General features: G+C 35.6%; 1 protein-coding gene across 1 annotated transcript; it reads left to right on the forward strand.

Annotated features, from left to right (window-relative positions):
- The first annotated feature begins 11,109 nt into the window (after window positions 1-11,109).
- On the forward strand, window positions 11,110-12,132 carry LOC106008699 (olfactory receptor 7A10-like). Its single transcript, XM_013069478.1, has one exon. The coding sequence runs from the start codon at window positions 11,110-11,112 to the stop codon at window positions 12,130-12,132; it is 1,023 nt and encodes a 340-aa protein (XP_012924932.1).
- Window positions 12,133-12,508: the final 376 nt, after the last annotated feature.

Consider the following 12,508-nt stretch of genomic DNA (forward strand, 5'->3'; position numbering starts at 1 on the left):
TGGTCAGGGTGTAGGATGTTTTTGATGATCTTCTGCATTCTGTTTACCAGTAACACTTTGAGGATTTTTGCATCTATGTTCATTAGTGAGATTGGCCTACAGTTCTCTTTTTTGGTTGGATCTTTCTCTGCTTTGAGGACGAAGGTGATGCTTGCTTCCAGGAATATATTTCAGTGTATTGCCTACGTTTCAATTTCATTGAAGAGTTTAAACAGTAGTGGCAATAATTCTCCAAATGTCTTATAGAATTCAGCAGTGAAGCCATCAGGACCAGGGTTTTTATGTGTTTGTAAGATTTTAATTATGTTTTCAATTTCATTGATTGATATTTGGTTGTTTAGAATTTTTAGGTCTCATTAATTCAACTTTGTTAATTCATAAGTTTCTAGGAATCTGTCCATTTGTTCTTTGTTTTCCATCTTATTTGTGTATAGGTTCTTAAAGTAGGTATTCATGAACCTCTGGATTTCTGCTAGATCTGTTGGAATTTCACCCTTTTCATTTCTAATTACATGGATATGCATCTTTTCTTTCCTTTTTTCTTTGTACTGGAGATCAAACTCAGGAGCTTGTGCTTGTGAGGCAGGCAGTGGAAGAACTGAACTAAATCCCTGACACTTTCCTTTTTTTTTCTGATGAGATTGGCTAAGTGTTTGTCAATTTTGTATTTTTTTTTCTTCTGAAAAACCAACACTTTGCTTCAATGATTTTTTTTTTATCATTCTCTTAGTCTGCATTGCATTGATTTCTGTCCTCATCTGTATGCTTCCCTTCCTTGTATGAGCTTTGGGTTTGTCCTGCTCTTTTTTCTAGAAGCTTGAGGTGCAGCATCTGGATGTTTATTTGAACTCACTGTCTTTTCTTCATATGAGTATTCACTGCCAAGAATTTTCCTCATAAGAATGCTTTCATTGTGTCCCATAGACCAATAAATGTATTGGCATTGTCATTAAGTTGTAGAAACTGTCTGATTTCTTCTTGAATTTTTTGTGACCTTTTAGTTATTCAGAAGTGTGTTCTTCAATTTCCATGTTTTTATGAAATTCTTATAGTTTCTTTTGCTATTGCTCTTCAAATTCACTGCAGTATGGTCTGATAATATAGAGTGTATAACTTGGATATCTTTACATATACTTAAACATGTTCTATGAGCAAGTATGTGTTCTATTTTGGAGAATGACTGTGTGCATCCAAAAAGAATGTGCATTCTGATTTTGTGGTTGGAACACTCTGTAAAGATCTGTTAAGTTCATTTGTTTAAGAATTTGATTGAGTTCTAGTATTTTATTGTTTATTTTCTTTCTAGTTGATCTATCTATCTGTAACAGTGGTGTATTGAGGACTTCCACTACTATTGAATTAGTGATTATTTGATTTTTCATGTCAGTTAGCAGTTGTTTGAAATAGTTGGGTGCCCTCGTATTTGGTGCACATGTATTTATCATTGTCATCTCTTCCTCTCAAATTGTTCCCTTTACAAGTATGTAGTGTCCTTCTTTGTTTCCTCTTAATGAGTGTTGGTATGAAATCCATTTGGTCTGCAAAGAGGATAGCTACTCCTGCTTTTTGGGGGGTTCCTATTGCATGGATTATTGTTTTCCACCATTTCCCTTTCAGAACATGAGTTTCTTTATTTTTCTTTCTTTTTTATTTTTTGCTACCATGGATCAAGCTCAAGAGCTTGCATTTGAGAAGCAGGTGACGGCACCACTGAGCTAAATCCCCAGCACCTATGAATTTCTTTTTGAATTAAGTGTCTTTCTTGTATGTAGCATATTGTTGGATCTTGCTTCTTGACTCACTCTGCCAGTCTATTATTTTAATTGGTGGGTTGACATAATTAACCTTAATGGTGATAACTGATAAGACTTATCCTTCTCATGTCTTATTCTTTTTCTTGGATTCTCCCTCTTTGCATTTAATTTCTTGTCATACCTGATGGATTCATTCTGAATGGCTTGCTGGGCTTGTGATCCTCATTTCCTTTTCCTAGGATATTGTTTAAAAATTTTTGGAGTGTTGGTTTGGTATTCATTAAGTTTCTTGAGTGCTGTTAGTCATGAAAGTATTTTATTTCTCCATCAAATTTGAAAGATAATTTTGTAGGGTACATCAAACTGGGTAGGAGGTTGTTTTCTTTGGGGTTTGAAATACATCACTCCAGTCTATTTTGCCTTGAGGATTTGTGTTGAGAATTCTGGTGTGATTCTGATGGGCTTTCCTTTGTATGTGATTTGTTTCTTTTACCAGCTGCTTGTAGGATTTTGTTTTTCTGTTGGGTTTCCAGAATCTTAACATTTATATGCTTAGATGTAGAATTTTTTATCATGGGTAGTTGGGGTCCTATATGCCTCCCTTATGTGTATGTCAAGGTTTTTTTCCCCTATTTGGGAATTTTTCTGACATTTCTTCTGTGAACAGTTTTTTAAGCTTTTTTTTCTGTCATGCTTCTTCTTTGACTCTGATCAGTCTTATGTTATTCTTCTTTGCATCATCTAGCAGCTGCTGTATTTATTTCTCATAGCCCATTACTATTTTTAAGAAATTTATTTTTTTCCTGGTCACTAACTGCAATCCTATCTTCTATATCTGATATTCTATTCTCACAGTGGTCATTTTGCTGTTAAACTTTCAATGGAGTTTTAATCTCTTGGAAATCTGTTTGCATCTGTTTTATTGATTCCATTTGTTTCCTATGATGGGATTCCATCATGTTCCTCAGCTCCTCTATTTTTTTTATCTGTGTCTGCTCTAGATTTATTAATCATGTCTTGCACTATGGACACAATCTTTGTTGTAATCTGAGCGATTATTTCTGATTTCATTTTTTCAGATCCTTTTTCCTTGCAATTTCATGGATTCCAGGTGGTTGAGTATCAGATTGTTCCATTTCATTCCCCCCTGGAGTTGTCTTAGGTGATCTGGAAGTCCAGTTTTGAGACTTGTTTATGTGTCTTCTCATTTTAACAGACGCATCCTGCTGGGCCTTTGTTGAGGCAACTTTTTGCTCAGCCAGTCATCTTCAATTCTCAGTAAGCCACTAAAAGACCTTTTCTCTGCTTCTCACTACTGTACCAACAACTTGGTTTAGAATGGATCCATGAGCTGTCCTATTGTCCAGCCAGGGTTCTGGCTGGGGCCTGCACACATTTGGGATGAAATCTGTATGTGTCTGAGTAGAGCCTGCCACACTGTGTAGCTGTTTTCTGGGAGGTGCTTTAGTTGGGAGCTTGCACCCCAGTCACTGATTTCTAAGCAGGGTTCTAGCTAAGGTCTGCTCACAAATATGGATAGAATCTAGGTGGGCCTCTGTCTATGACTTGTGTGCCTAGGCAGCTCTTTTCCAAGCGTTTTTTTTTTTTGCTTTGGCTTATGGGTCCAAACAGCTGGTGTCAGGGCAGGCCCCTAACTGGACATGCCTGCATCTGGGCTGCTTTTGTACACGTATGCTTCTCCCTGAGCCTGAAAACATTTTTTGATGTTACTCTATCCTAACCAAAAAAATTAAAAAAATATATTACCTGCTTTCTTCATATTTGTATTTTCACTAAGATATACCATATTTGTACTTTTATATATACTCAAATGAGAACCAAAGGGAGATTTTTTTAAAAACCAGAGAAATAAAGCTAAGTTTCAAAACACCTGTATTAGACAAAAATTTCTTGAGCAGCAAAAAAACTGAAACAATTTATAAAATTAGTATAATGTCACCATATCAACAAAAATGTAATGCCAAGCTTATTGGAATGATATGGTATCATGTTCACAGGGCATTTCGTTCTGTAGAAGGTGCTCAGTGATGGTTTTGCTGTTCTTAAACACTCAGTATATTCTTTGCATTCAACCCACTAGGTGCCAGTGTCACAGACCCAATTGTGTTTACCAACACTTTGCAGGTATTTCCAAATGTTCCCTGAGATAAACAGAAAGATAGAGATAAATTGTCCATGGAAGAAGCCACCTTCATAGAGCAGGAGACCTGGAAACATTTTTAAGGGGCTACATTTAAAATCATACTTACACACCTAATGTGTAACTTTGGGTAGATAGCTGACCCTCTTGAGCCTCATTTCTGAAAATTGAAAACGAGGTCATAAGAATACTGACCACATAGACTGGACTTGAGGCTTGTATCTAGATGTCCCACTATTTTTCAGAGGTAGCTGCATCTAGAGTGTATGATGCTGGGATTAATATTGTGTGATTACTAAATTATTCCACTAATTGGTTTGGCCTAGTTCTGAGTGTGGATAATGAGAAGACCCACACTGGTTTTGAGCGATTTCTGCACTGAGTGCATAACCTGGATAGAATATAAAGGAGAGAAAGTGGGCTACTGTGGCCACTTGCTGTTTGCTACTTCACTAAGTAGGGACAATTGGGACCTTTATGGATAGATTATGGAGCCAGGCTCCTTTAAAAGGTACAAAAAAGGGGCCTCTGCATCTCAGCAAGCAGCAAGCTACCAACCTGTGGATTTGAGACCAATTTCTGTGTGGTTGCATTGAGCTGATCCATAGTGGTTTTGCCAACGTGCCTAAGTTCAGACATCACTGTCCTCTCTAGTGCAGGTTTCCATGTTTACCCGAATTCTCCCACAGTTATTACCCTACCTGACCAATCCCCTAGCAGCAAGCCCAATATCCAATCAACCAAGTGTCAACCCTCAAGGAGGTGGAGACTTTACCCTCTACCCCATAAATCAGAACTGTTGCCCCAGATTCAGTGGAAACTGGGCTCTAAGCACCCACACTCCTCCCCCTGGAGTGGCTTTGTGCTGCTTCCTACAATTACTGCCATAGTTGTTCCATGGCACTGGACTTCTCTGACTCCTCTTCCTCTTTCTATGTCACAGAGTGAGAAGTCTGGTGAGAGTGAGTCTCTGGACCCCTAGACACCACACCCACCAGATGTAACAACTGCTTTGCTGTCTCCCTGCCTTCTGCCTGCTGGTAACGGTTTTCCCCCTCTTATGCCACCCTGCCATGCCACCCATTTTCAGAGCCAGCCAACTATTAACTGAAAGCTCTACAAACTCAGCTACAATAAACGTTTCCTCCTTTAACTTTGGGTGGCAGGTATTTTGTCTAAGCAATGCACAAGGTAAGACAGGACTTTAACATTTTTTTTGTATGTTTTAATGCACAGTCTCTCTATGTTCCCAAGGCAGGCCTTGAACTTCTGGGCTTTAGGTACGTTCAGTCCTCAGCCTATAGAGTAGGTGGGACTACAGGTTGGCATCACTCCACTTGGCTTGAATGGACTTTTATTTAAAATGAAAACAATATCTTTGAAGTATTCATGTCAATGTAACATTTATTAAAAAATACCAAGTTCTTCACTTTATAATTACCAAGCATTTTAAATGAAAGAATAATGACAGCTCTTAACCACCTCTATCAATATGAATTTAATAATTGTACTGGGGAAAATGTCATGAAAGCAAGGAGTGTAGCACTCATCATTTTGTAATCCAAGAATCATAGTTCCCTTCCTTGTTGAAGAGATGGTGATACCCTAGGGAGAGGAGGAGCCCATCTACTAGCACAAGTAAAAGTTTTGGAGATGCAAGGGACCTAATCAAGATACATTCCTTTGTGTCAGACTGGGAGTCATTTTTTTTAACATGGGATTTAGATAAATGTTAAGAGGTTAGAAATCTGAAAGGCAAACAATTTATGCAGGAATGATGAAGACTGGATTTCCCTTACTTTCAACCTTGTCTCCTGGGAAAAGAGAATCTTCAGGGGAAAACTTCTTGAGCAGAACAAAGTCCCAGGGGAATGATGTGCCCAGGGGTTGCATTAGCAAAAAAAGATGTGAATAATAGGAAGGTGTGAGGAGCTTATATATCCTATTTTCCCTCAGAAAGAGCAACCTTAGGCTAGACAGGGCATAATTTCTATTTTTGGAGTCAGGTCTTGCTCAGAGACCATTGCTTTAGTTGTTACTGCTTATCTTTTCTGGGGATACAGGTTTAGTCCCCATCTTCAACCATTCACAGTGGAGTTAGGACTTCCACACAGAGACCTTCCTCTCAGAGTCCTCATCCAGGTCAGTCTGAGAGTCCAACAGTTTCTGCAGGAGGGGTTCAGAGAGTGTGAGTCAGGACATTGACTTGAGATCCCTTAAGAGACAAGTTAATAAAAGCCATAGCTGGGAGACTGCTGTTTGCAGGGCTGTTTGCTCACTTGTTGAATTAATTACTTCATGTCTTTATTTATGATTTTACTAAGCAAAGAACTGAACTTATCATCATAGGGTCACACTTTTGAGTTTATTAGACATTTATATTCTCTATTCCTAATTTTCTGTAAGGATTTTTTTTTTTTTTTGGTTTGCATTGTTTCACTAGCATATTTTTGTGATACATAATCATTACATTCATTACATAATCATTACATTCAACTATATAATTCATTGCATAATCATGACATTCAATACATAATCATTGCAATCAGTAAGTTGGTACATATACGTAAATTTCATCATATTCAATCTTTCAGTGCATTCTTTCAAATTTAAGAATGGGATTATTAAACCAAGTCTGTAGCTTTCAATTTTATTTATGTTTGACTAAAGTTACTTGAGGGGGATGTATGAAAGTTTACAAATTTTATTTCATCCAATATAGCTGCTTGTCCTGTCTTGTTTCTTCCATTAAAAAATAGTTCTTTTGCATCATTTGAATATACAACTCTTTATATATACTTCTGCATTTGGGGAGTCTGTTATTCTTTATTGTGCCTTTGTACTTAGATCTATTTCTAAAATTACCTCACCTCAGCCATTGTTAATTGGCATTCCTCACCATTTGATTAAAAAATATCCTTCACCTCTTATGAGAATATTATAATCCCTATATGTTTACATAAGATAGAAGCATACCTTTAGATACTAGTTCTACTTGGCATGTTAAATAATATTTTATTTCTTCATTTTTAAGATTTTGGCCATTTAAACTTGAATTATTGTATCATATTAATGTTTTTCAATAATTGAAACTTGTAATTATATAAGGTACAATTGTTTTTATTCCATTTTATTTCATATATTTTTTGAAAGTATGACCTTAATTACATTCTCTGTCAAATTGTGTCCCTTATATTTATAGATCTGCTCAAAACTTCTCTTTATGTATTATACACACTTACAATCATGTACTTTTTATATAAATACTTGGACAGCATTCTATATACACTGTAAATGCCTTTTATGTTCAGTCCATTCTTCTTTTCCAGTTTGAATCCCCTGGACTTCTTGGTCAACAGTTCCTTAAGGAAGTTGTGCCCACCAACTGTGGTAATATTTAAGGATATCATTGATTTCATTATATTTAACATTTACTCTTTTAATGTTATTTCATATTACATTGCTCATTTTTACCGCTGTAGGAATTTCAAGTGAATTTTACAAAGAATTGTGTCTCAGTTTTTCAGAGAGCATTTTGCCCATAAAATGTTTTAATATTCACTTAGTTAAATATGTCTACCTTCTTCCATATTTCTATCTTACTTAAAATAATTTTCTCATTAGAATACTTTAAATACAGTTTTCTAAAATATTTTAGAATTGTTTGTGTTAACTTTTAAGAATTAGTCTGTTTTGCAGAAAGAGTATCTGAACCATGAGGTAACAAAGAATAAACCCAGAAGAAAAATAAGAAAGCAGTCTTTCTCATCCAATATTAAGTCATAAGATAACCCATTGGTAAAATATGTATAGCACAGCCACAAGAGGACAACTTTTCTGCTATCTCTTGAAAATATATCAAAGAATATTTTGTTCTCCTTGGTGTATTCCCTCTTCTAAATTTTTGAATTATTTTCCAATCTTGGTTTATTGTTTGTTTTGTGGTGTTCACGCTGTATGTTGCTTCAAGCAATATACATATATATATATATATATATATTCATATATATATATATATTCTTATTTTGTCTTTTGGATGAGTGTATTTTTCATCATTCATTATTTTTGCTGAGTTATCAAGAAGATATAATGGGACCTGAAATTCCACGAGATAGATGGAACCCTGTTCTCGTCTAGTATTTCTTAGGGACCCCTTGTGTTTATTAGAATATTTTCCACTTAGCTCCATGTAAAAACTCTCACTGTGTTTACTGAGAATATTTATTGTTTCTTTAAATGCAACAAGATACTCTAGACATGAAAATGAAGCCACAGAGTTGCACATGACAAGAGATCAACTAACTGAAATTTCTGGGTGGTATTTTTATATTTTGGGGGGACAGTTAATCTGATAGTAAAAATTTTCCTTGTATCAATTCTTTCTATGAATTTTATTGAAGAAAAGATAAGCATATTAACACATTTTGCTCCATTTGTATATGTGTATGCTTTTAGTAATGAGTCCATTTTCAGAGAAAGAATTCTTAGGTACAATATTAGACTGCCAACTTATGATTCTTAAACTTATGAATTTATTCAAAATTATTAGAATTTTTTAGAAATGATTGCAAAGTAATTTTTCTTTGACTTTTTTTCTTTTTCTCGAACTAGTAATACAGTGTGTGCTACCATACTCTCACAGTCCTGGGTACATTTGGGGAAGTCACAACTCCCAGGGGGCCACACCATCACAAGGGGAAACAACCTGATGGTCTATGGTGCACTCTGTTGCTAAGTGAGGCTTTTCAGTGGGTTATATGGGTAAATGCACTTTTAACTTATGATAACCTCAATTCATGGACTTATCAGGACATAACCATATCATAAATCAAAGGACTTCTGAACTCTAAGGATTCATAATATAGAAGCCAGAACTCTAAAAAAAACAGATATAAAAAGTAATTCCATTTTAACTGGAATGAAAACTTTGCAGCCAAGTTAATAAAGACCAAAAGAAAAACCTTGGGCAGAGGGATACTTTTAGTCTTGAGGTTTCAGTGGCAATAAGGCCACTTATGCATCAACATTTTTAAAATATTTCAATGTATTTTAATTTATACTCCATTCCTAGTTATGTGGTGCAGTATGATAATTTTATACATGTATAAGGGGAGGGGCAAGTCATGGTAATTAGTGTTTCTATCTGCTCAAATATTTCTTGTTTCTATTAGTTTGGCAGCTTCAGAATTCTTTTCAAGTTATTTTGAAATATATTATAGATTGTTGTATACTATAGTTACCCTACTGTTGTGTAGAACACCTGAAACAATTTCATCTATCTGACTCTGTTTAAGTACCTGTTATTTAACCTTTCACTGTGTCTTCTCTACCCTTCTCTTCTTTCCTTCCTTCTCTCTAGTGAAAACTATTACATTCTCTAATTCTATGACATTGATTTTTCTAGCTACCACGTATGAGAACACGTAGTATGTATTATTCCCTATGTGGTTTATTTCATTTAGTACAATGTCCTTCAGTTCCATCTATGTTTCTGCAAATGACACAATTTCATTCTTCTTTATGTCTGAATACTATTACATTGTATTCATATGTCACATTTTCATTATCTCTTCATCCCAGGTGGGCACCTAGGTGAGTTTCATATCTTTAATACTTTGAGTGATGATGTCATACACGTAGATGATGTCCCATTGCTATATGTATTTCATTTTCTATAGAAAAGCACAGAGAATTTTTAATACTTTCTAACATTAACTTTCTTCTCACTCCTTCTCTTTTAAAATGAAAGTTATTCTTAAACTTCCCTAAGTTTATTCCTACAAGATCCTATGATTATCCTCACATTTTACAGCTCAAAAATGTAGTCTCTATTATTGTGTGAAAAAACAGGTATAATTAATGGGGATGAAATTTTTGAACTGTGATATTAGCATCTATACATAATATCTCTCTGAAAAATGTTTGATTGCATCTTATAGTATGTGATATGGAAGAAAAATATGATGCAGATGTAATTCCAATGATAAATTAAAAAATATTTTTATTTTAATTGACATTAATTAGAAATGTTTTGGGATGAAAATGTGCATTTAGTACATTTACAAGATGAGTGAGGATCCAGTGGGTTGATTAGCACATCCATCTCCTTAAAAATTTATTATTTGTTGGGCCAGGGATTTACCTCAGTGGTTCTGGCGCCTTCCTTGCAAGCTCAAATTCCCCAGTTTCAATCCCCAATACAAAAAGTATATATATTTCATTCAATTAGCATTCAAAAATCCTCTCCTGTTCCAAAATAAAATTATTTTTAATTGTAATCACATCACACAAGTGTACTAGAGGACCAGAACTTAATCTTGCTTTCCAACTGCATTTGTGTGTGCATTAGTAGAGCCCCACCCTCCTCCTCTTTTCTGTCCCCTTCCCAGCTGATGGTCATGACCATTGTACTCTCAGCGTCTAGGAAATCAAAATTTCCAATTTCTGCTTCTGAGTCATGCCTTTCAGTCTTGCTTATTCTTGCTGGTGCACTGGCTCTTTGTGGGCACAGAACATCTGAAAGATGTCCATTCCCGGGGTCTCCACACTGACTATTCGTCCTGCCAGACACACATATCCAGAGAACCTTGTAGCATTCACCCCATCTTCTTTGAGATCTTTGTTCAAATGTTACCCTGTTTTCCTGGTCTTGCCTGAAGCTGTGTATTTAAAGCAAAAACCACCTCAGCCACTCTATATTTGCTTTCCTTTTCCCCATGCACTTGCCATTATCCTATATCTTTTATAATTATAATGTATTTTTGTAATAAAGTTTGTATTGTTTCTCCATTGTTAAATTATGTGTAAATTTGTTTTTCTGCACTGATAACATCACCTAGGCAATTCTTGTAACAAGCCTTACTTTCAATCTATAATCTTCAAATATACCCCAAAATTTATCATTATAGTTATAGAACTCTTGATCTGTTGTGGACAGCCAGAGCATTGGAAATGAATCTCTAATGAAAAATGATAGAATGATCCCTTGAAAGCAATTAGCATGTACACATAAGAAATATACAAATAATATATTGACTGCAGAATATAAATGATAGCAGTTCTGTAGAGTTACTAATGCAAACATGTGTCCTGTCTCCCTAACACCTCTTTCTCTGTCTGCCTCTGTCTCTGTCTTTGTCTCTGTCTCTTACTCTCTCTTTCTCTCTTTTTGTCTCTCAAGATGACATCAACCATATGGAACCAAGGAATGACACCCAAATTTTAGAATTTTATCTTCTAGGATTGTCAGAAGATCCAGAACAGCAATCTTCTGTATTTATAATTTTCCTCTCCATGTATGTGATTACTGTAGTAGGGAATCTGCTCCTCATTCTGGCCACAGTCTCAGACACCCACCTGCACACCCCCATGTACTTCTTCCTCTCCAATCTGTACTTCGTGGACATCAATTTCACCTCCACTGTGATACCAAAGATGCTGCTGAACATCCAGACACAGAGCAAAGTCATAACATATAAAAGCTGCATCACCCAAACATATTTATTTTCACTGTTTATAATACTGGACATATTACTGTTGACTGTGATGTCCTATGACCACTTTGTAGCCATCTGCCACCCTCTGCATTACATGGTCATCATGAACCCATGGCTCTGTGTGTTACTGGTCCTAGCATGCTGGATTGTGGGTGCCCTAAATGCCATGTTACATAGCTTAATGATGCTGCAGCTGGCCTTCTGCACTGACCTGGAAATCCCACATTTCTTCTGTGAATTTAATCAGGTGATCCACTGCGCTTGCTCTGACACATTTTCCAATGAAGTGGTAATGTATTTTACAACTGTGCTGCTTGGTGTATTTCCCCTTGCTGGTGTCCTTTACTCTTACTTTAAAATAGTTTCTTCCATATATGCAATCTCATCAAGTCAGGGGAGATATAAAGCATTTTCCACCTGTGCATCTCACCTCTCAGTTGTCTCCTTATTTTATGGCACTGGGTTAAGTGTGTACCTCAGTTCTGCTGTCACTCAAAATGCACATTCATCTGCAACAGCCTCAGTGATGTACACTGTGGTAACACCCATGCTAAATCCTTTCATCTATAGTCTAAGGAATAAAGTCATCAAGAGTGCTCTTAAAGTAATTTTTAAGAGAGCTACTGGAATGGTTGTTTTACCTGTGACTGAAAAAAATACCAATGATTACCAGGCTCAAAGCCTGAGAGCCAAGAACTGTGATAACTCAATCCAATTATAAAACTAAAGCTTTTTCCTTCTATTTATTTTTTAGAAATTTCTGTTTCTTTCATTTTTAACTCCTATATACCATTTAATTAACTTGTTATATTAAAATTTTGGCTCTCTCTGCTATACAACAGATCTTCTATTTGAACTTTCCCTACTCCCTCAAAGTTTTCAAACTTACTATCTTAAATATTTGAAATTTCCTCCTATGTCATGGATCAACCCATATTTCTCAAGAATAATCTCTTCTCAAATGACATATTTTACCAAATAATGTTTTTTTTATTTCCTGGTTGGCTTTACATAGGCATGAGTTGTACTACTCTTAAGGAGAAAAGAGGAGTGGCAACTAAGGGTATCTATATAATTTTATAGAGGAAATATTGAAT

Source organism: Heterocephalus glaber, unplaced genomic scaffold, assembly GCF_053883595.1.
Source record: "Heterocephalus glaber isolate CG9 unplaced genomic scaffold, H.glaber_assembly_v1.0 deba00001126, whole genome shotgun sequence".
Taxonomy (NCBI): domain Eukaryota; kingdom Metazoa; phylum Chordata; class Mammalia; order Rodentia; family Bathyergidae; genus Heterocephalus; species Heterocephalus glaber.